The sequence below is a fragment of the Metopolophium dirhodum genome, chromosome 8 (assembly GCF_019925205.1).
Source record: "Metopolophium dirhodum isolate CAU chromosome 8, ASM1992520v1, whole genome shotgun sequence".
Lineage (NCBI taxonomy): Eukaryota > Metazoa > Arthropoda > Insecta > Hemiptera > Aphididae > Metopolophium > Metopolophium dirhodum.
The window spans coordinates 4,492,186-4,518,432 of NC_083567.1; the positions used below are offsets into that span (position 1 = coordinate 4,492,186).

Genomic DNA, 26,247 nt, shown 5'->3' on the forward strand with positions numbered 1-26,247 from the left:
GACAAATAGTTTTATCTTAAAATGTATTGTACTATTAATTATTACTATATTTTTACTTTCTTGGTTTTTAATCAAGGTGGGTAATTTAGCTAGCTTTAGTATAAAATATTAATGAGAGAGATTTGATATTACACCCAAGCGCCAAGCGGTATAACCACTTGAATCCATAAAAACGTCGGCGTGAACAGTCCCAAAATTTAACACATTTAAATCTCCTAAACTATGATAGCTAGAAAGTTGGTTGATAACTCATTAAAAAGGGATTATCTAAATGTGGAACTAAACATTTTTTTTTTTAATTATTTGATTCTTCATAGATAAAAAAATAGTTATTTTTCACTAGATTTTCATTTAGCGAGGTAGATTTCCAAAACTGGAGAACGGATTTTGTTGTTTGGGGTCTTGTTAGATTCACATTGGCTAGGAGAAGAGCAGTGAAGATTTTCAAAACTTTATCTCCAATCGTTAATTCACTGCAAAGCTGTAAAGCTAAAAAACATCAAAAAACGCCCAATAAAATTTGTCTTAGTTTTTTTTAGTGTTCTGTAGTAAATTAACTATTAAATATAAAGTTCTGTAAAATATATTTTAGTTTTGATGACACGAATACATTCACACTCGGTGATATCACCTGGCAGCTGTTAATCTTACAGAATTAGAGTAAGTCACTAGGCCAACATCTTTTTACCTATTTCTTAGGATTTTTGGGGGTGGTGCTGGAGTAAAGGAGTTTGTTTAGTATTTTGACGACTTTGAGTTCTTTGGAAAATCGAGGTATATAGTGTGGCCAGCTGATTTAGTGTTTGAATTTTGCGGTACTTGTGAAGATTATTATTTGTTATGTACCTATATACCATATTGGAGCGGAGACAATTTGACAAGTATCATAAGCGCAAAAATTAAATAAAGAAAAGGTACATTGTCGCTACCTCATGAATTGAGAAACTCCGGTCAGTTGAAAGAGAACTCAAATACTTTTAATACATTAAAATATATAGTAAATTGAAGGTATTAGAGATGATAATTTATTTGATACGCCCTATTTCATATAAATGTAGCGAATAACAGTGAGATTTAATGCACGTACGATTTTATTTAACTTTCTATAATTTATAATATGATAATAAACTTTAAAGACGTTAAAATATAATTTGCTTTCGTCCTATATAGTATGCAGAATTTTGAATATTGTAAATTGCAATTTCCTGGATGTCAAATCTAATAGAACCTTACCGCCACGATCACTTAGAAAACTAATTATATTGCCTATTAAAATATGATGGGAAAACTGGCCACAAACATTTTTTTCTTCATCTAAACGTTCAGGGTTTATATAGGAACATTATTACAGTGAAAATTAATCAATTTCACAAATTCAATGAAGCTTCCGTTTATTTTATTAAAGACCGAGGATTTGTTCACTTGTTTAAACATTAATATTTCATAAAAACTGATTTAGTGTTATGTTATTATAAATTTTTTTTTTAAATTTAATAACTGTAAATTGAAATCGGCATTCTAGTTAGAGTTGGTAGTGAATTTATATACTACCTAATACAAATATACATTATACAATACATATTTTATAATACGCTAGGCTACGTATTTTGCAATTTTAATACAATAACTCAGGTATCGGAACTGAAATTAAAAATATCGGCATTTGAACCGGGACCATTTGAAAATTTTCATACTGAAATCATACGTGAGAGCTTTTTCGATTTTCTTAGAAATGTAAACAGTAATCGGAACCAATATTTGTTGATGGAGATTTTTTTGAGTTTTTTTAGGTTTCAATATTATTTAACTATTTTATTTACATTAGAAATAATAATTTTTGTTTCGATGAATTTAGTTTTAAATGTATACATGGATTTATAATTTTATATTATTTTTCTATTTTCTATATAATCTATAAAAGTTTCGGAAAACGATAAAATATGAGCAATTGCCGAAATTTTAATACATTATTGTATCTACTCGTTCGTTGTAGTCATCGACACATCGTCATGAATATTCCTCAACAGTTTATTTATAGTCTTGAGACGATTACGTCTAGTGACGTGATGATTAATAAAAATTGTATTAATGATTATTAAAACCATCATAAAAACCCATCAGGCATCAGCTGTATAAATTTTTATCAGATTGTGACATGGACTAATAATTATTATAAACGACTATTTATTTATTTATATTATATTATATACATATTACATAGTTCATGCTTAATAATTTATGAATAGTTTTTAATAAACTGAATTTATCCAGAGCCCACTTACTTAAGGCGGTTATAATAGTGAAGGACAATTTCATAAAATGATATACAAACAATTCATCGCCCCACCCCTCCTCCATAGTAAGTGTGCTATTTATCATGATGGTTATTATAAATGAGCTAATATAGTAATATATGTCTACAATTTTAAAATACATTCCTGGCATAATAATACATTTTAATTATTTTGGGCTTTTGTGTAGTTAACGAGAACCAATACTATGAAAAACTCACGGATAAACGTGTTTAATATCGTGAAAACATGTATATAAAATACAACGTGATTTGTTTGGTTACATTTAAGTCAACACTCAACATAATATAAATAACAGTTGTTTACATAACGGAAGGTAAAATATATGCGTCAACTTTTCTAATTTAAATATTTATACATACGGAAAATAAGACGTGAAATAACGGCTTGGAATAAAATACAGTGTGGGATGGGATTGAAAATAAATGAAAATAAGAAATAAAGACATTTTTTGACTTATTAAAAATACGTGCGCAGTATAGTGAAGAAAATTTCTGAAAATTAAACATATAATCAAGTGTTATGAACATAAGATCAGTGGCGTTTTTAGGATTTTTTTTTGTTGATAAAAACAGATTTACATAAGTCTCAGCTAGTATTCAGAAATGCAAATTATATCAAGAGAGCAGAAGAGACGCATAATAATAATATTCATATTCAAAAATACGTCTGACTAGATATTTTTACAAAAACTATAGACTATAGAGTAAAGGTATAGACACTCAATACTTATCACCTCCATACAGTGCTCACATCAACGCACTACATCATTCACCTTGCCATAGGAGTTAGGTCTAGTATAATGCATTTAAATCTGAGTTCGACAAACTACAATATAATTGTTTCTGGAAAAAGGATTTTTTACTGAATGGTTCAACCAAAGATTGAGAAAAAAGGCTCGTTTGGTATTTGTTTGTGTATTAATTCATACGTTATTTTTGTAACTTTCTCAAAAACTGTTGAGAAATTGAAAAATTAACTTTTATTTTGAAATATTTAAAATGTTGCATAAAACGTTTTGATCTTTTACTGTCAGTAAACCAATCCTTACAAAACATTATTTTCAAGTATGTTTAAAAATTACGCTGTATACAGAATATTATACTTTTATATTATTTTCAATCATTTTTACTTCTATTTTCGTATAAATTATTTATAACCTTTGCACTAATTAAATGGTAATTTTATTTATATTTATTTAGGCATAATATTATATTACAAAAGTGAAATAATTGATATTGATTAATATTATAAGTACTTACGTTTAAAATTAGTAGAAAAAAATCGATAGTATACAAAATTGCTGTCGTTGGATTAAATTCAACCTGTAATTTAAAATAAAAATAATAATTAATGATTTTTACTTAATAGGTACAACAAAGGTTTTAAGCATCATGCACGTGATGATGAGTTTTTCATAATATTTTCTTATAATCGCGAGCTATTTGTAGTAGACTTTAATTTTTATCGTCGAATCATTAAAATGTATATACAGAGTGATTCACCCCCAATTGTTCTGATAAAGCTAATACTAATAGTGATTAAAATGGTTTTAAAAAATTATAAAATAGATGTAACATCGAATCTAATATTTATTATACTTGGGTCATTTATATTTTATACAAATTATAAATATTTATAGATTAATACTAATCATTAAAGTTTTCAAATTACCTTGGTTTCCTATATGTATATTCCAAACCCATTATTATGGAACTATTATCATTAGTACCTACATAAAGTTATATAACTAATCGTTTGAATTTTGATTCTGATAAGTCAAATTTTTCAGAAAAATTACCTTTTAATAACTAATAGTAGAAAAGGGGAGTTCTCATTTAAAAAAAAACAAAAATTTGTATCTCCATGGGATGCTTCTTAATTCTTAAGAGGATGTCAGTACAACAGTTGTTTTATCTCTTTGACCCACACGCAACATAACAAATTTTACGTTCACAATAATGATTATAATCATATTAATTTCTCAAATTAAAGTGAAATGACCTCTTATAAAATTTAAAGGTAAGATTAGAATCTAGGGCATCTCATAGACGTTTTATTATATTTTAATTTTAAATCGAGTTAAAAGTATTTTAAGATGTGTAAACAATTTATAATTTTATAATACTCATAACTCGCTTTAAAATTAAAATATAATAAAACGCCTAGGAGATTCCCTAGATCTTACCTTTAAATTTCACTTTAATTTGAGAAATTAATATGCGTTATCAAAAAAAAATTGTGACCATACTTGTAAATCACTGTATAATTGTTTAAAATGGTTTTATACAAATATAAAGTAGATATAGTATTAAATCTATATCTAGTACTTATTATATTCTCACACAAATTTTACAAATTATAAAATATGATAAATTACTATAGTTTTCAAGCCATCAAAATCATCATAGATCCCGGCCAAATATTTTTCCGAACCTATTATGGACTTACTATCCTTAGTACATAAAGTTATACAATTCAAAAACTGTTCGTTTGGATTACGGTTTGTATAAATTATACGTATAAAAAAGTAATTTTCTTAACAGTTTACAAAAAAAAAAGGAAATTATCATTTTATAAAAAAAGGTGGTATCCCCACAGGATTGCTCAAACAATCGGAGTGTTTTTTAATAATATGGTTACCTACTTAAAAATTCTAAAAATCAGAATTATGAATAAATCGTTTGTCGTAGAAAAAATGGGGATGAGCATGCTCGGCGAATCACCCAGTATAAGATTATACAATCGAGCGCGTTCACACCTGTCATCTGTCACAGGTATATTATATTGGACATGACGTGTGGGACCGTGGCTGAATGTCGTGCTGTATTGAATTTTAATATACGGTCGTTGGGTTTCCAAAAAAATCAAATCAAATCACCACCGTTCGAAATGTGTATACCGATAACATTATGTGGTCTCACGAGAGACGGCCTTTCATATAGAATAACGTATAATAACCACGCGGTGAAGCGTACTTAGGATTTTGTCGTTTATTGGGCACCACTGTCACTCCCTCCCCCCCCCCCCCCCCCCGACAGTCACTCGTCAAAACCCGGACGGATAGTCTCGAGGCGATTACCGCAATATTAGCCATCAATCATCGCAAGCATTATGCTAATCCTTAAAATCGCGCTCATTGCGCCACACGGCGGTCGATTACGTCTACGTTCGCTTGCGTACATCAACGAGGAGAGCGGTTGACATCAACGGTCGGTTTGTGAATGGGATTCTCTCGTAACCGTCTAGCAAGACTTTGCTATCGACGCTGAGGTGAGCTCGAAACGTCGTCGCAAAGGTCAGACATGACAGACGCATGATATACACGAGAGAAATAACGAAGGTTTAAAAAAAGGCCACGTATACCGAGTAAACAGTCCAACGTCGTGGCGAACCGGTCAGTTCGGGGCGAGTGTTGTGTGTACCGATTCGGAGACGTCTCCGACACGTTTGTTTTAGGCCTGAGTCTCCGCGACACTTTATAATAGTAAACATTGCAACTCGCCTCGTAGAATTCCGAATGAAATGTTCGCTGCGCCATGAACGATCGTTTTGTGCTTCGACAGTACCCCGTTAAATATATCAGAAGTAAAACAAATCATTTTCATAAAACATTTGTTAAAAAAAAAAAAGATAACGAATAACAAAATTAACAAACGGAGTAGTACAACTTTGTTTTAAACTTAGAATTATTATTATCGCTGAAAATAACTCAAGGAAATAAATTATAGAATCATATGTTGGTCTACCCATCTTTCCGGGACATAAACTTTAGTCCTTTAGGTTATTATGAAAAAAAAAGCAAAACACATACATTTCAGTTAATAATTCCCGTAGGATTTCTTATTGGCTGGTTACTGCGAGGATTTGAAATTGCCAAGTTGATACCACGAGAGTTACCAATGTACCTATATAATGTGCTAGAGGGTAGTTTTTAGATACACAAATACTTAAAAACTATTGAACTGTCTACTCTTGATGGCTACTGCCCACGGCGCCATAGAACACTTGACCTTATAGGCGTTTCAAATCAATCTCATCCAAAGCTGTCATACAAGTTGTAATTGTTAATCGTTCTCCGGTGACACAACTAACAAACGAATTTCAAAAAATCTTCACTCATTATCATCTTTGTCATGTCTAAATATCTGGAACAAAGAGAATTCCAGTAATCTCCGTAGTTTCATCAAGTATACGTTCATATATATTTATATTTTCATATATCCCAGTTATTATACACAGATAACAAAATATGAGCGTTAGCGTGGGTTTGTATGATAATTTTTACTTATTTATTTTAATTTTGATTTAACAGCACATATAACGTCTAAGACCGTCGGGCCGTCGGGGCGTCGCGTAGAACAAATTAATCAAGATCATTATGTCTTGCTATTAATTGCGATTTAAAGTTTTTTTTCCACTCGGGCGACATTTTAAAGTATTATCTGGTTTCCTAATGGCCGTTAGAAGTGCAGCGCATTTATTTGAGGGGCAAGCTACAGTAAAATAAAATGTATGTAGGTATAAGAATAAGAAACTGTCAATTTGTACTTGAATGGCGCGATAATAAGATTACAAAATAAAACCATGGTAAATTATTAAGAGTAATATTACGCCCGAGGAGCGTAGGGGCTACGCCCACACTTCATATATTTTATTAAGTCGCATAAAAAACTATATTCAATACAAATATAAGAGTAGAGAGTTGAATAACTTATGAATTATAAAAATACCTGTTTAAATAGTTAAATTAAATTGTTTACAAATAAACAAACGTATTATGTTTTCAACAACTTACTCGTATTCGTGTATGGGTAAACATAATATACGATTCATGATTGAATAATAAAACAAAACAATAATATCAAATCAATTTTTTTATGACTTTGTTTATCATGTATATAATTTATATAGTACTATTATAGTAAGTTTTACCGATACTAATTTATAATTTACGTATTATAATAATAATATTGTGCTAATGACTATAGTATAAATTTAGTTAGATGTTACCAATACGTTATACGTAATATTTGAATCCATAATATTCTATACTAATAAATATTGTCAATATCAAGTGACCCATTTTATCCATTTGATATTGTGAATTGTGATTTGGATTATAAAGTGCATTTGTATAAGAAAAAACAGAATACTAAATGATTCAGCGTGCCGTAAAAAAGTATAATTCATCAATGCTATGTTATTATGTTAAATAGATAATTATTGTTAAAAAATAAATAAATTGTTTCAAATTAATTAAATATTTGTAAAAAAAAACATGGCAATGTTTGATCGGATTGAAATTATGATATTATATTATACGTATACGCACGTACCAAATTTATTTAAATAATAAGTATTCTTTCAGAAAATATTTTATTTATTCTCGTTAGACGTTTCTCGATAAGATTAAAAACAACCACCCGTCTAATAAATTATACATATACAAAGCAATTATATGTGATGTGCGCATACGAAAAAAAAAACCCCTGAAAAGACTGTCTATCTATAAAGTCGGGCCGTAAATGTCACTAACAAAAAAAAAAACACGTCTCTTGCACGCACATCCAGTTATAAACTAAAAAGAAATACAAAACGAAAAAGATTTAATTTTGAGAAACGTTGTTTTTTTCCGTATAATTTATCTTAGTCAAAAGGACTCTTATAATCGATTAAAAAAAAAAAAATCACCAAAGAACCTTTTGATTGAAACACAATTATTATGGGCGAAATGAACCTTTCCGAATGGATGTAAATTAATGTCTGAAAGTTAAAGTTGTTTTAAAGGGTCGGCAAAACACGCAACTTATTGAACATTTCTAGAAGCGCGCTTATAGTCTTGGTCTCCGCGATATGGGTGGAATAAGGTTGAACCGGACGTATGGGACGTGATTAATAATTAATAGTTTGTTCGACCACTATAGGTTTTCCGACCCCTTTAACCAACCCTTTATACTCGCTTCCTTTCCCCCGTCCAATAATACTGGCCGTGGTCGATTAAAATTGTTAACTATATCACCTAGGTATATATATATTAAGTTTGAATTATACAATATACTCGCTGCGCTTAAAACGAACACACATTTTAAGTACCGATCACATAATATACATAATACCCTTCCTTTACTTAAGCGACTTGATACGCGCATAGTAACCACATTATCTACCGATAAAATAGTTTTGAAAATACAGCGTTCTCAATCATTATAAATTTAGGGTTTTAAAATTTCATGAAAAATAAAAATAAAATATAGTAACGTCCGAAAATCAATATGAAAAATGAATACATAAAATAACAACAACATGTCGCCATAATTTGGCTCCAAAAAATATGACGAATAATAATAATAAACAAACAGCTAATTCAATTAAATTCGATTGAACTATATTTTATGCAGTTATACCAACAGTTACAAACTTAATTTATAAATTATAAGTTTATAATATTATTATAAGTATTTATAACTATTGACCATTAACATATTGTAGTAGTTCGTAAACCTTGGTTGATAAAAATAAATTATAACTGATAAGTTATTCATTATCAATGTTTTCAGTGTGTATTCAATATATTATTTCTAATCATCTATAACAGTACAACCGAATCTTAGATCACGATATCATATTATACTATGGGTGTATAGCGTATGATTTTATTGCCGATATACCGACGAGTCGCCGAATTAGGTGATCAATGTGCGCAAGCGCAATGCAACTCCTCCCATAATTATCCATAGGTATAATATGTATCAGTGGATAAATATGCGAGAACTCGCGTTGCGCATGCGCATATCGACCACCTAATTCAGCGACTCGTCGCTATATCGACAACGTTTTTGTATTGATTTAATATGGTGTGGCTCCATCCATAGTATATGATCTAAGAACTGAACACGTTTAAAAGAAGAAAAAATATTTTTATAATTTTATGGAATTATTTCAAAAAGAGTGACATTTTCAATTTTGAAAAATTTCAATTGAAAAATTTCAAATTTAGAACCTTAATTATAATACAGGACTTGGTTAGTTCAGAAAATTAGAATAAAAATTGTATACAAATAATATAATATAATATATACTAGCTATATGACCTGAATTCTTCCGGGAAAAAATGAATAATTAATATAAAATATGACATTATATCTGTGTATCTCTGTTTTAGTGTACCTCTGTTTAGATATTATAGCTCTTGGTACAATTATTTCCGAACGTGATTCTAACTACTCTACAAACTTTTCTGATATCTCTGATGACGATCTCTATAATTTTCGTCAAAATCTGTCGAATAGTTTATGAGTCTATAGGCAACAAACATATATCTGAAACATTTTATAAAATAATAATAACTTCATACTCGTTCATACGTGACGATTTTATACATGCTATCATATCATCTGTCCGAGTAACCAATGGCACTTAATTATATACAAAAAAAATGTCACTGTCCATCTTGAATCTCAATAAATCCTTGTGCGAGCACAAAGTTCGAATTTTGGAAAATTATTTTTAGTGCACCCCTACTAGGTGGTACGAAGGAACCATAAAAAGTCTTTAACATCATAGTTAGGACGTTTATCTTATTTAACACATTGATCAGGCAGTTAGTGAGGAGGACACGTTCGATGATTATATTATATAATATAATATATATATTACAGATTGTGTAATGTGTATAATATATTTTATTTTTGGTAACGCAAATTTAAATAAACCTAACCGTGCTAAGCATAATTATTTTGAAAGTCTTAAAAAAAAGTATTTACGGTAGTCAAGAAGTAAGCGCAAACAATTTGGCGTGCTTTCAATTATTTATACATGTCTTAAACGTAATCAATTGAATGTCACTACCGAATTGAAATTACGTTGTCCTGTTTATCATTCAAAATAATATCATGTATCTATCGAGTATTGAATTGCAGTGCATATTTTGTTTACTCTTGTAATAAGTTACCTGTTGAACAAACATAATATAACATAATCATCGCTTCAAGTCATCCACAGAAAACATTTACGTTATAAAAAATATCTGTGACGGCGAGGTAAACTATTTAAATCGTGTGATCTAACGACGTACTGCATATGCTAGAATCTACAAATTTAAAAAATAAAATATCATTACTACAACGAGATTCAATCACTTTTTTAATCCCAGCATTGTTCGTGTTAAATATAATGTATCATACCTATCATGTTGTACGCATAGATTTAATGAAATTGTCAATGTTGCTTACTTTAAAGCTTCAAAGCGCGCGTGCGCACACAGACGTATACAGAGTACAGACGCAACGTGTACAGCTTGTCTTTTAAACAATGAAATCGAGACTGCAACTCATGAAATTGATTGAAAACATGGTTTTGGAATTTATGTTGCGCGGGTGTACTGTTTAGTGCTACAATGTTAAACCATATTATAATTATGAATTCGGTCGTAAAATAAATATGATTACATTTTATAACTAATTAATGGAACCCAGACCAATATGACGTATATACCTACCTCGGAAATAAATCTTTTACACGCTTAGGACGGTAAACTGCAGTTTGAAGGTGGAATTCTATACTTTATGGCATGCTATATGTAAAAATGGATTTTTTTAACAATGCGGACGAACATTAAAAAAAAAAAGCAATTGATAATAATACATCATAGAATGTGAAAATGTACAGCAAAATCTCGGAATCTATATTTGATGAAAATAAAACATTGCACGACATAATAATATATATGACAAGTACGTAAAGTGGGGTGTTATGGATAAAAATTACTTCGCATACTTCAAAAGCGTATGATATCTACATTTACAACTGACATCACTAAATAGTAAGTAATGTTCAACCAATTTATTCAGGGAAATCGTATATATATAAATATTTCCTTCAACATTTACAATAAATTCGAATAGATTGCATTTTTTTTTATATGATTTAGGTGTATTTTTTTTTATACAACAATAAGAAAACAATATCGATATGCACAGACTCTTTCTTTTTGCATCATACTTTAATCAGATTATTTTTTGTTTAAATTTGGTAACAAACTAAAATTTGACAAAACCATTAAGACGTACCACTACGTCAAAAAAATTAATAACGATTTGCAGTTATTATATTATAAAAAAATAATAATAATTAGATACGTAAACAGTTTTTATAGATACTAAACAGTGCAGCCTCTTAGCACCTACGAAGTTTTATGCGTGTCTATACGTTGGCCAGATTGTCAAAGTACCATTGTAGTAGAATCTTTAGTAGACTATTTATACTACTGAGTACTAATACATCGGTATCGACTTTAGGGCGTAACAAATAGGCGCGAGTGACTGATCGAATACCAAACAGTTATGTGTGGCTATTGATCATATTGCATTATATCAATACATTTTATCAAGTGGCAAATAGTGATAATCGGTGTTGACAGCACAAAACACATAGGTAGAAATATAGAAAAATATTGTCTAGTGCAGTTGTGAGTTGCACACGAGAAGTGCCCTGATGACTTTGCTCCGACATTTCACTAAGACCCGGTAAATTAGCAGTGCTATATTCAGGTCGGAACCGGAGCATTTTTTAGTACAAAAAGATGTCTTACAGGAATAAGTCACACGCTCTGTATAGTAGTCGGATTTCGTTGACTTTTTTTTTTTATATTTAAACGAAGAGAACATTTTGCAGGCCCGGTTTTAAAAGTTATAACTGTAGAAGCTAAAATATGCATTTGAATAATGCACAATATTTGTTCTTTTTCAAACGTATTTTTCCACCACTATTTAAAGTAAAATGGAAATTCGGCCTTTGATGCGACCTGAAAAATGTTCTCTTCTTTTAAATAAAACTAAACGAATAAAACCCGACTATTTTACAGGGCGTGAGAGTTTTTCCCGTGAAGTCATTTTCCGTTGGTAATAATCCCCCTAAATAGGTATCGAGCTTTAGATTAGTGGAAAAATATTATAATTAAGGTGCCTAGTAACTAAAATATAAAATATGATTTTCAAATTCTACAGAATTTCGTAAAATTGAAAAACCGGCACCGACACCCTTAACTTTGATTACCATTCAGGAAGGCATGACGACACTATTTAACGGTTTAAGTTTCTCTTATTGTGTGTAGAGCCGTTACAATAATTTGCTAAACGATTTTGCCGAATTTTATCAAATACCAAGCTGTGATGTAGCCTGTGATAACTCGAGACATATTGCCCATGACTCGAGAGTCATGTACTCATATGGTTACCCGCCGGTTTGAGCAAGGCCATGAACCACGAACCGAGACCCGAAGGGCTTTTTTTTACTGTAATAATATAATGAGAGGCCAAAGAGATGGAACCACAGGTATCACAGTAATTATAAAACAAAACTTAATACACAATATTTAGGTAAATAAAATTTAATATATTGAGTTGGTGCCGTGAAAGCTCAACGGGAGTAAGACTCAGATTTACAAAAGAACAAAGACAATAATAATTTAACTAAACTACGATATTTTAGATTCTGAGCGAAGCGATGAATGTATTGATTTTACAATGATTTTTTTTTTGTGTCTATCATTACCTTTTAGGACAGTAAAATTGCTTGGATTTTCTTCAACAGTAACTTTTCTGATAGGAAAGTGAATCTAGTTGGTACTTTGGGCGGTCAAAAGTGAAAATTTCCCAGTAGTTTTTAAAAGCGACGTGAAAAACAAAAGAAAAATTAAGGAAAAACGGGAATTTTTACGTAAAATCTGTTTGCTTGAAAATTTAATAGAAGGCTCCTGGGTTATTGTTTCAAAAGCAGATGAAAAAAATTAAAAATCCTTAGTCACAGTTTTTATTTATAAGCATTTAAAGTTCAAATATTGACAAAATACGGAAAAATCACGAAAATTAGCAAATTATTTTGAGTTGAGAATTCATAAAATTTTTTTTTTTTAAATCTAAGATTTGAAAATGTAATACAAGATTATCTATAAGTTTTCGTACACTGACGCGCGGCGCATTACCTATACCCGATAATATAATATAAATTTAAGAACATACCATACATAATATTGTATTTAACATACGAATAATGACCTTAACATACACTGAACGTTACAAGCCTTTGGCCGTATTGCATCATATTAATATATACCTATGATCAAGTACTAAGTAATGATAACTCGCGTCAGTAGCACTTGCACAAAAATGTTGTCTAGCACAGTAGTAAGTCGCACACGAGAAGCGCTCTGTATTTCTGATGGCCGTTCCGATATTTCACGAAAGCCCGGTAAATTAGCAGTGGTATATTAGGTCCATGTTGTAGTCAAAGCTGAGTAAGTACTGAGTACCTACTTAACATTCAAGTGGTAGTCATATATATAAATTGACGAGTACATCGCAATACATTTGTAGTCCTCAACATTGGTTACCGTTCTGGAAAGCATGACGACAAAAGTTTTTACGATTTAAGTTTTTCTTAGTGTGTTTAGAGCCGCGTTATAATAATGTAATAAACGTTTTTCCCGTTAAAAAAAAAAAACTTTCTACCTTTAGTTTTCGAGTACCTCTAAGTATGTTTTCCTTATAGTATTAAGTTAAATGTCGTAATAAAAGAACAATGAGAAGATGGTATTTGATAAATTGCTAATGAACCAACTGCAGTACGTTTGTGTTTGTACACGAAAACTGTCCAGGTATCTTTAGAAACTCTAATAATTCGTGTTTTCTTCTTCTTGGTATATAATATAGGTTAGTATATGCGTGTACAGAATAATAATAATAATAGTATGATGTATTATGTACCTGCCTACCTATATAGATATGCTTATTAATATTATTACGTAACTTTGTCCATTAATTCATTTTTATAACATTTCAATTTTTATTTTTATCATATTATATAAGGTACCCACGTACCTACCTGTATATTATTATAATTACCGAAATCGCGTACTGGCATATCATACGTAATGATAATATATTTATTATTCAACTGTGATATTCGTATTGTTTATTTATTCCCGCGGATTTTGCATTTATTATGCTATAATCCACACATACATTTATTATGCAAGTATTATCGCTGTCTATGCTTGAAGCTTTATTTTATTATCAGTAATCATTCCCCAACTCGACTAATTCAATTAATTACACTATACTTCTGTATGACAATTGAGTAATATTTCGACCTGGCTTTGATGATCATCTTGATTACACAAAAAATACATCACCATAAATAATTGCAGTGTACGCGAGTGAAAATATACGGACTGTTTTAACTATTATTTAATTTAAGAAATTAGGGAGCAACTGAAACTACCACGCGGACAGCCCATCCGGGGTTCTTTAATCCAACTAATTCTAGTATGAAGTCATCTTAACGAGTTAAAAGTGAAATGATATTATAAACGAAGTGAAGTAGTTCGAAAAAATATAACTCACAACAAAGTCAATTTTGGATCATATTCGTTTTAATAGGTTTGGCGTTAACTTGACACCGGTGGTATAATATAATGAACACCTGCTATATATAGTATATTTTTGTACGAACACGTGTATTCGCTCTCGTAGAACATGATTGGAACCATATTTTGCTAAGGCGAATTTACAGAAAAATAATCATTATGCGTTTTCATTAGGCAAGTTGTGAACTACAGTAATATCTAACTGAAAGCAGTAGTTCTAATAAAGAAATGGCGTATTGACAAACGTAGCACGCTACTCGATATTTTACACTTCGAAGATAATTTATGAATCATAAATATTATGTATTAATAAGTAACCATTAATTGTGTATAGTAGGAATTAAGTAATTTTTACATTTTATTCGTTTCTTATATGGCGATAAACTGATAAAAATAGTGGTACGCAAAATCAGTTAGAAAATAAAAATATATGTAGGTATCTACCCAGCTCTAAAATATATTAATTATGTTAATATTAAGATATTATTTAGTTTAAAACCAATGGGTTAATTATAGACGTTATGTTGACTTGATAGATATCTTCTAATGCGATTTGGATTATGGAGAGAAACTATTGATCGCCGACCGTTGTCTGTCAAGACAATATTTATTTACAATTTACTTGACGGAGCTGAAGAGGTTGCCAAATTAATTTATCAGATACAAAGATACACTACGTCATATACTCATATTTCACTCAGTTTAAATTTGTCAACAGAGTCGTTAGTCGTTACCATAACTTACAACAAACGCAGGTAAAGCTTTTCAAAAATTTAGCACAATAAATCGATCAACAGTCAAAACCAGCGTGTAGTGATACAAGGTCTAGCAGAGATATATTGCAAAAGTTAATAATAAATATGATAATAAATTGGGTATAAAACATTAAAACCACAAATTGATACTGTAAAATTCGAATCCGAAGCTCGTGCAGTTCATGAAAAATAGACGATATCAAGATGTTATTTGCACTTATATCTGGTCGACTCACAACAAATAGTTATTATGTTTTCATTAGGCACGTGAACTACGGCGATATCTAACTGAAATTAGTAGGTAGTTCTAATAAATAATATATAGCTTAAGACCAATGGACATTATGGAGAGAAGTTCAGAAAACACATTGATCACCTACCGTTGTCTGTCAAGACTGTATGTTGTCTACATTTATTTAAAATTTGAACTTGACGGAGCTGAAGAAATTAATTTATCAGATAAACTACTCGCTTGGTAATATTTTCGGAGTTCCGTTTAAGTTTAAATTTATGAAAAGAGTCGTCAATATGAGGACTCTTAAAACAAACGCAATTGCAGCTTTTCAAAAATGTACCACGGTAAATCGAGGAGCAGTCGAAGCCAGTGCTTAGCGTTGAAAGGGCTATCAGAGATATATTGCAGAGTCAACAATATATATGCTAATAAATTGGGTATAAAACTACAAACCAATACGGTAAACCCGAGTATTCGTCTAAGGCTCGTGCGATTCATTCGAAATAGATCGTATCGAGATGTAATTCACTTATTCCTGGTCCGAGTAGATCTTGGTATCAGTCCACAGTAATTAATTATGTAGACGCCTACAACAATGGTTTATTGAATATCCGTTGCATTAGACGTTTATGGTACGTAATAAACTTAACGTTAGATACCTATTGTAGTTATTTTATTACACATAGTTATTTTGAATTATATTTCGCCATAACTCATAATAATATTATATTTTACGTCACAACATTGTGTTTTGTATCGCACGACCGGAATGCTATTAATTTGCATACTCAGTGCGCCGTCTTATAAAAACTATTTTGTTTAATATTACGTATTTGCAAATTTTATATTATTTTATTTGACATACATTTCAACAATTAAACCGTGGCAAGTCACATGAGTAATTTTAATGAATGTGTTACAAAAATATAAATATTCATGAAAATATAGAATATTCATAAATACATTAATTGTTAAGAATATAAGTATACTAAATGATGTTATTTTGCTGTATCCCGTGTAATATAAGAAAATCTTCATAAATATTTTGTATTTTAATATCAACTTTTAAAATAATTTATTAGGCGAGACGTTTACGAACTTATCTGGATGAATAATGAAATGAAAGTTTTATATACGGTGATTCACTGAAAATTGCCCAGTGATTGTAAATGAGTAATGAAGTGTTTATTATCCCCGCGGGGCTAACTATATAGAGTCATCGGCTTATAATTTGTGAATTAATAGGTACTTATTCGTAAATTAAAAAAAGTCAGTCATCGTCAACGAATTGTACGGACCACCGACCAAGTAAATAATTTGTGATTAGTTATAAACAGTAAAAACGATCATAAATCTTATGCAATTTAATTGGCAATGCGTCAAAGTTTCCAATAAAAATAATTGATCTGTTACTGTCTATTTTTAATAGCGCGTTTTATTATTATTTTTTAAATGCATATTTACCGTATTGAGTCCAAATATATATACTGAATGTGCCGCGTCAACAATAGTTGCTAAGATAATTGCAAATATCCAAGGTACGAATAAAACTCTGAGATCCTGAAACATAATAATCAGAAAATAAAATATTGTATATAACGGCGTGCATTATATTTTATAGTGTTATTGTGTAGGTATACGTTTAATCCAAACAATATAAGTACACTAATTTAAGATTTTATAATTGTCATACCAACCAACGTGTATAAGACAAGCACCTCGAACTCGTGTATACGCCGCACTGATCTCTCCTCCACACAAAAATCATATATATGCCACTGCCTTGAACTACATAATATACACTTTTTTTGCATACGTAATGATTATATAGTAAAAACAATATTTCATAGCTTTTGATAATAACCATATTGTGTTTATAATAATATTATAAACCTCTGTCCGACTACGTAATGGCGAAAACTTAATAAATATTATTTTATAGAGAATTGTTACATTAATATTTTATAACGTCGTAATATCTAATAAATATAACAGTATTCAAACATCATGATAAATAAAAACGTCAATCATTCAACACGTACAATATTTATTTTTAATATTAATTTAAAATTGTCCCCAGTTAATTAGTTATTTACTAGGTCAGCGGACGGAACTTTAATTTCGTTTTATTTTTGATGACCGAATCTAAACGTAAACATATATAAAGCTACATTTTATTTGGAATAAAAATGCAACCATTTCACTGAACAATAAAGAAAACATTTTATTTCTTCACAACATATTGAAGTAGTCACATAGAAAGCAATTAATTTTTATTATCTCTGAAATAAAATACTTAAGTGTCAAGATGTATCAAGCTTGATAATTAAAAACATTTCCAAGAATATATAATAATATAATGACCGTCTAAAAACTTTAAATTTTGAAAACGAGTTAATGGAATCTACAAAGAATACTTGAAAATATTTGGTAATTTAATTGTAGTCAATTTTAGACAATTTAATGTATAATGTGAATAAAAATTCTCTCTATATATAAAATATGAAATTATTGAAGCACTCTTGCACTCTTATCAGAAAGTGGCATACAGCATTATGATAATAACCGAACGTTATTGTACAACTATTAATAGAGATTGCTCTTAGGTACTATTATTATAGAAAAAAGTTTAAAATGGAATCTCAAAACTACTGTATTTACCTATATAAGTTATACAGTTTAGATTACTTATGGCGTTTGTTCTAAGAGTAAATAATTAAGATGATCTGGTAAGTATACAACTATTATTATTAAGAGGACGCTACACGGACATTTGTTGTCTCCGTATTACAATATTGTGTAATATACCAAATTTTACGCTCAGCAGATCACGTTTAGCTCCGCAAGTTTAAAAAAAAAGAGTAAATTCACCTCTAATAAATTTTAAAGGTAATATCATTATCTAGGGCATCTCATACGCTTTTTATTATATTTTAATTTTATAGCGAATTATGAGTATTTTAAAATTGTAAATGGTTTATACATCTTAAAATACTCATAACTCGCTTTAAAATTAAAATATAACAAAAAGCCTATGAGATGCTCTAGATAATAATCTTACCTTTATATTTTCTCTCTAATTTTTAAACTAACGGAGCTAAACATGTTCTGCTGAGCGTACAATTTGCCATGTTACGCACTTGTAAGACGGAGACAACAATTAATATCTGTGTAGCGTCATCTTAACACATAAAAATATACAAGCAAATTAACTGTTTATTTGAAAAAAATCAGTTTTTAATTTGAATCGAAGAAGTGTAAATTACTTTCCTTCGCGGTCATATAATATGAATATACTTGGCCGTTAATTTGTTGAATACCAAAGTATAATTAATTATGAGGGACTATGTTTATTTCATATACTATTATAGGCCATAATACTTTAAGCATTCAAAAATACCCAAGTATAGTTCATCAAATATATTTGCTAACCATCTATCGGGAAAGTCAAACAATTTCTAGTTTCTATAATTTTATTTTAAGTTAAAATCGTTTGTTATTAACTATATTAGTCGTGTAATATCTCGAGTGTAGCTAACCGTTGATCTCGAAATAATCAGAGGATACTTTATCTTTATTCACCATCAATATTAGTAAATCAGTGAACATCACAAAGCACACTAATTTATTATAGGCTCAACGACCACCATAAATTGTCCGATGGCCTGGAAAATGGTTTTACTTTTCTCAAAAAAGATAAATGTAAGAACATTTAACTGTACGTGTATGTCTGCGGAATAAAAATGTATAGATAAGTGAATCAAAATAAAACAGTCGTGTAATTTGTTTTGTATAAGTTTTGTAAGCTGCTGAACTATCTCAAGACGAAAAATTCAAAACGACAAATTATATAGAAAGTTAAATAAAATAAAATTTTTCTTTTTCTTTTCAATTCGCACTATAGACAGAAAAATTTAATTTTCCCGGTTGAATAAACTGTTTGAATGTTATGTAGGTACTGGATATACCTGTTTGCAGAAAATTATAGAAATCAAAATTATTTGGACTACCTGCGGATTATGAGATTATTATTTTTTATTTCTCCGAAGAAACAAGAATACTGCATGTCTATATATAATATTATAAACAACCAGGAATTTGTTTTCCTTTTCTATAGTACCTATCTTAGTATACACAAGCTGATTCACCAATCATGCTCAACCAAATGTTATTCTTTTAAAATGGATTTATAAAAATTCTCTGGTTTTGAAATTTTGAAATACTATTATATTATTTTGATCTGCGTGGTGCAGATCTAAACTTATTCTAATTGTATTCAAACAAGAAGCGCCCTTTTTATTGTAAATTGTTAACATGACGATTTTTTCGAAAACCGTTACACGTCTACCGAGAAACTACTTGCACAAATTTTGATTGATAGTCCATACACATTGATGTTCTCAATAAATCCTTAACGGTTTAAAATAAAAAAAGGATGATTTTCGTTTAAGAAAAATAAGTCAAATCGCTGTACAGGGCATGGTCCAAACAGTCCCAATTATTTATCACCGCGGGAAAAAATGGTGGCGAGCATGCCTGTATGCTCACCCTGTATACATAAACCATAAAATTCCTGCAGAGTTAAATGGAAAGCGGCCTAGGTGCAACTGAGTCGGACACAGACGTATGATGTCGGTTTAACGCTCACCTTAATGTATAACACGCGATTGTTTGCACTTAACGATGCGTACATGTGAAATCGTATTTTGCACCTCCCCCTCTAGCTGAAGCACTGGTCGAGTTGTGGTTTTCAGTGTTCCTCCCCACCCACTCCATTCGCCCGAGATGGATAGCGGAATGTCGTTCGAGTCATAAATAATATCAAGCTTTACGCGAGTCGAATTATTTATATACCGCATGGAGGAGAAAAACATCAACCGAAACAGTAGAATATAATATTATAATAATTATAATCAAATGTTATTATAATATTATATCAATATGACTTAATGATGACGAAAATAAGTAATAGATAACTTAGGGTTCGGGACTTATTGCACAAAAATTGTTGGAAACATAATGCGCATGCACACATAATATTATGTAGGTACCTTAAATAACTGAAATATGTAAGTAAATATTTTTTTAAATATCATATAAAAATCTTGATTTGTTAAAATTTAAGCCTTAACAACGTCTTTAAAAGACATAATTCGATTGTTAATAGTGATAGTAACCAAATATCGCCTTTCTGCTGCATCTGCCATAATTTCACAACGTTAAAAAAACAACACAAAAAACGTACTACAGTTGATTCGTCCTTAACCTATATTGATCGTCTTTTAACAGTAAAAAAAGTAATAATGTTAACCATCAAAATGTATTTATTTAAAATGTGAAAACGCGAAAATTTGATAGAGATAACAATATTAAAATGCCACAATTTGTCAAATCATATTATGTGTTTAACCTAAAAAATTACAAAATAATATGGAAAAATATGCAATATACATTTTTGTATTAGTTAAGTTCGTTATGTCTCAAAATAAATGTATATAATATTCTACAGCCGTTGTTATAGATTATAGATATGCAACAAGTCTCGAACCCTGGTAACCTAACCCTAATAACTAATAAAAATAAATAATACATAAATAGATTATTACTTGAAAATTGGAGGGTGTATACAGCTAGATTTTTCAACTCATATAGGATGTAGATAGGTAAAGGGTAGCTCACACATGATTTTTTTTTTAGCAAACGAAAAAAGACATTTTTTTTTGTCAATCTAAATGGTTGCAATTCGTTACATAATATTATATTTATAATATAATTAGAAGAAATATGGTATATACATTTTGTACAAATATATTTATTAAAAATAAAAAATTTTAGCCTGGACAATGTCGGGCGGGGCATCATGTTATGTGTTAGGTCACGATAATATTCATGTTTGTTATTATTTTCAAATCTCAAAGCACTGCAATAAAGCGCAAATTGTACGTCATAATCTATAGGGCAAAGTAAACTTATAACACTTATATTATTGTGGCATGCCTTTTTACCCGGAAAACATTATTTTATGGTGCGATGACGTCCTGGTGTGTGTAAGCCACGGGGTTAGATGAAAAATAAAAGAAGAAAGAAAAAGAGTAATAAAACACTTTTGATCTTTCCCATTGAAAAGCGATATTTTGGCACGGGCCAGGGTAGCCTCCCCCCCCCCCCCCCCGACGTTCTATGGCCGTAAAATAAATCATTCTGCTGCGGAAAATGTACCGTGAAAAACCATTGTAAAACGATGGATTTTATTTATTTTTTATCATAATATTATTATCCTTATACGATATTAACCGTTTATTAATTATTATACACTGCTGCTGCAGTACCCTCTAGCTTGTTGTTCGGACGATTAATTAACGCTGCGCGACACGGCGACGCACTGCGAAATTTTTTTTAAATTACAATGGTAAAATGATTAATAACAATGGCTATCTTGTTTCCGCCGCGAAACTTCACGTACAATATTATTATGATCGTATAACGTACGATGTATAAATAGGATTTAGAGGTTTTATCGAGGAAACGGAAAACCGCGATGACCGCAGACATCGCTATAAAATATAATCACGAAAATGCCAAGTAGATAGTTACACTTTGTTCTTCAGTAGGCGCATAGTTTTATACGGCAAAAAAAATTATCATAATACCGATATTGCAAAAGACACACTCAGGTGGAAGGTAGTAGCCTAGGTACCTATATACAATTTTATTATATTTTATCCTATATTATAATAATATACTGACACGTCCACGCGTGCGACGTATCGTCTTCTCACTTGTAGTATGAATATATATATTATATTCTCCTATGGGTAGCGTATAATTTGCATACGATTTTCGTCCGATAAAAATTCAATAAAAACCCCATTAACATATATATTATAGTATAATAATAATAATATATAGTTTTATATGCGTTCGTAATAAATATTATACACCACCGTATAACTTACAACTGTGTAACCAATTTATTGAATGTTTGCGCGTGCGCGAGCTTTACGCGTGTTTGATAACAACCGAACGCATGGAATACTACGCGGAGTGTATACGCAATATCGATTGTTCAAAATATCTGTTTCAGGGGTCCAAATCGAATAAGTTCGGCCGAAGTTCTGACCGGAACTTTTTTTTTTTTTTGGTTGTGGGGGGGGGGGGGTGCCACCGGGTCCGACGATAAATAATATAATACCTACCACGGGAGCTGCCAACCAAGAGTAAGGCTGGGCACTAACGAATTAATAAGTTAGAAGTCAAGTTAGTTTAACTTTTTATTAGGTTTTAATTAACTTGATTTTAACTTGACTCATTTACCTCTACATTAACTCAAAATCAAATCATGTTTTTCTTTATTTTTCCAATTAAGTCAATTTTGAATATTCCTATTATTCAGAAAAATATTTTGTTTATTACGGGTTTTTGGTTTATAATAATTATCACAAGTTCGCAGAATATAGAAAATATAATCAGAAAAAAAATTAGATATATTTTACAAAGAACTTTCGTATTTACGTTTAAAGATAAAAACTAATAATATATTGTATCAATAAGTTACTTATAAATATTAATATAAGGGTAACATTAGTCACCCGTGTGGAGACATTAATAGCCCACGATGCCACGAATAACATTCATAAATCATAATACCAATTCATTACTCATTAGTTATTAATTATTTTTTATTAGTGCAATAATGATTAATTGTTTGAATAGTAATATAGGTACCTGTGAATGATGGTTATTACTATTCAAGTAATACCTCATAAATGCATAATTTTTTTATTACCTATCAACTTAACTTATTAATTTAAGTTGAGTTGATGGTATTCGTCAAATGAATTGATGTATTAAAAGTGTCTATAAACTTAATTATTAATTGAATTGAAAAAATAATAATCAACTTAACTGAGTTAAAAAATATCATTAACTTGCCCAGCCTTGATTATTGTATTACTATCGATGCACTCATATTTCACGCGATTGGTGGAGAAGAGCTCTTTGCGCGAACGGCGCGACGAGCGCTACGCGAGCTAGAGCGAAAGGTGAAAAATAAAGGCTTATCCGCGTAATAACATAACGAGATAGTAAGTTGTATTAGATTACGGCGTAGGTAATTCTCGAGAAAAATAGTTTTGTATAGGTTAGTCCTCGTCGTAATGAAAAACTTGTAAACGTGATTTATTAAAAAAAAAAAAAAAAAAACATAAATCTTATCTCTTTTCCAATTATATTTTATCGATTAGTTTTTACAATGATTATAGTACGATAATAATTACGAATAAAATCACAAGAGCGCTGTATGTACATTACAATATCTAGACATAACATTTTTAAAAAAGCGTTCGCGACATTACACTTACGGCTGTATAACAAATTGTATAGGAGTTTAGAAACAACATTTTAAAAAATTGACCTGATTGATCTCAGGTAGACGTATTAATTATTATTTATTAACGAATTCAAATCAGTTTTCAGAAGCTTTACCGCGTTATCAGATCCATAATCGGTATAGGATTGACAAAAAGTCCATACGAATGTGTATTTTACTAATTATTCAACTCGGGCGTACCATTTTTTTATAAGATATTAAGACCCTAGCCCAAAGTTATAATAATAATATTATGCCCTAACATTTTATTGTAATACCTACTGTAATTCATTGTTTTCATTTTATAATGACCTTTTGTTGTATACAGATACCAAAGACCAAAAACGTTATTGTGATAGTGACCCGTTCGCGATAAGTCTTTTAATTAAATTTATTTCCTAGTATAGACACGTACAAATTATCGTTTTATCTTCTAGCTAGAATCGAGAATGCACGAAAACAAAGTACCCCGCGAGGACTTAAAGTCGCGAGATAATTGAGTTTGCGTTACCCACAGGTCACAGTGTAGTATAGTGTAATTGCTGGAAATCGTTTATGCTACGATTATATCTTTATATATATATATATTATATACAGAGTGATCCACTAAGCATGCTCACCCACATTTTCTCTTTAATAATTAATTCGTTAAAATTTAGAAGATTTACGGAAATTTTAAGTATAGGTAGGTACTTAGGCCATATTTTCAATACTTAAGATTATTAATTCCATTTAATGAATAGCAGCCTGCCTGCTTGAGGCGATAGAAAATTCTTTTTTTTTTAATGAAAACTAACACTTTTATTAAGTTTATTAGTATACAGTTTATTAAAGCAGATGATTTTTTTGAAAATATTGATGCATTGATTCGAAATTCTAACGATTAGTTCCTTAGTTATTAAAAAGTTTAAAAATAAAAAGTCCTTAAAAATAGTTTTACAACAATAAAACAAGTATAAAATATGTGTGATTTTAAATCTTTATTATACTCTGATAATTTTTAATAATTATAAAATGTTTTGGATTAATATTAATTAGTAAAATGTGCGAATTCTCATAGACACCATCAATTCAAACCCATTGACCGAAATTATCCTTAGTTCAGAAAGATAATTAACTCAAAACTACTCGTTTGAATTTCGATTTACATTCATAAACATTTTCAAAAAAATCATATGACCATCCATTGTTTCTTAATTTCCGACAAAGCAATAAAAACCATGCGAGTTGCGGACAAAACCTAAAAAGGTGACACACGAATTGCGGACACAAATATAACATTCTACCTGTGGACAAATTTGAAATTTCTAATCATTATTTTTGATGAACGTGAGTTATGCTTTTCAGACGACTGCCATAGTCATAGTCATCATACGAAATTTAAAGCAAAAAATACTGTCGAAAAGTCGGCATTCATCCACAACCAAATTATGCAATATCCAAGTAGTGAAATTAAAAGATTAATATTTATACGAGCTGTATCAAAAAAAAAAAAAAAATTGCCACAAAAACTACTTATGACAATATTAAAATACATTCACAATACATGATGACGATGTTTGTATTATAAAAAAGTTATTTAATTTAAGAATTATTTATATTTCTCTTTTGCAAGACACAAATATTTTCAACCCCAATTAGCAATTTTTTTTTGGTAGCTTGTATCAAGTCTTGAAAAAGTGGAGATTTGTGTCCGCAACTCGCATTGTTATGTTGATCTATTATCAGTCAGGTCCTTTTGTTTAACTTGACATCCACAATTAGTATTTTGATAACGAAACCCGTGTCGGCAGTCATTATATTTTAATATTGACCTGAAAAATTCTTCCGCAACTAGTATGCAGCCCGATCAACAACTACTTATAACAAAAAAAAGGAGATTCTTTTTTGAAAAAAATAATTTATAAGGGCACTTTTTTAACGGTAGAAAAATCTGAGTATTTGAAAATATAGACCTAAAGTGTGCCTGAAAATTCCAAAAATCAGAATTTAATAAGCTTTTCAAAGGAAAAAAACTGTGGTAATCATGATTGGTGAATGGTGAATCACTCTGTATACTACGACTTATGCATTGCAAACCATACGGTGAATGAGGTATTACGACTGGTAAGCTATTATCGGATTCTCTTGTGAATAATTTTTTTAAGGCT

At 30.1% G+C, this 26,247-nt stretch overlaps 1 protein-coding gene across 2 annotated transcripts in view; it reads right to left on the reverse strand.

The window, feature by feature from the left end:
- Nucleotides 1-26,247, reverse strand: part of LOC132950908 (uncharacterized) — a 164,916-nt gene that overhangs the window by 19,205 nt on the left and 119,464 nt on the right. For both annotated transcript variants that reach the window (XM_061022524.1, XM_061022525.1), the window contains exons 5-6: nucleotides 17,194-17,289; nucleotides 3,575-3,637 (exon numbers count right to left, since the gene is read on the reverse strand). In XM_061022524.1, coding sequence (XP_060878507.1) covers nucleotides 3,575-3,637; nucleotides 17,194-17,289 — 159 coding nt within the window. The remainder of the gene's footprint in view (nucleotides 1-3,574; nucleotides 3,638-17,193; nucleotides 17,290-26,247) is intronic.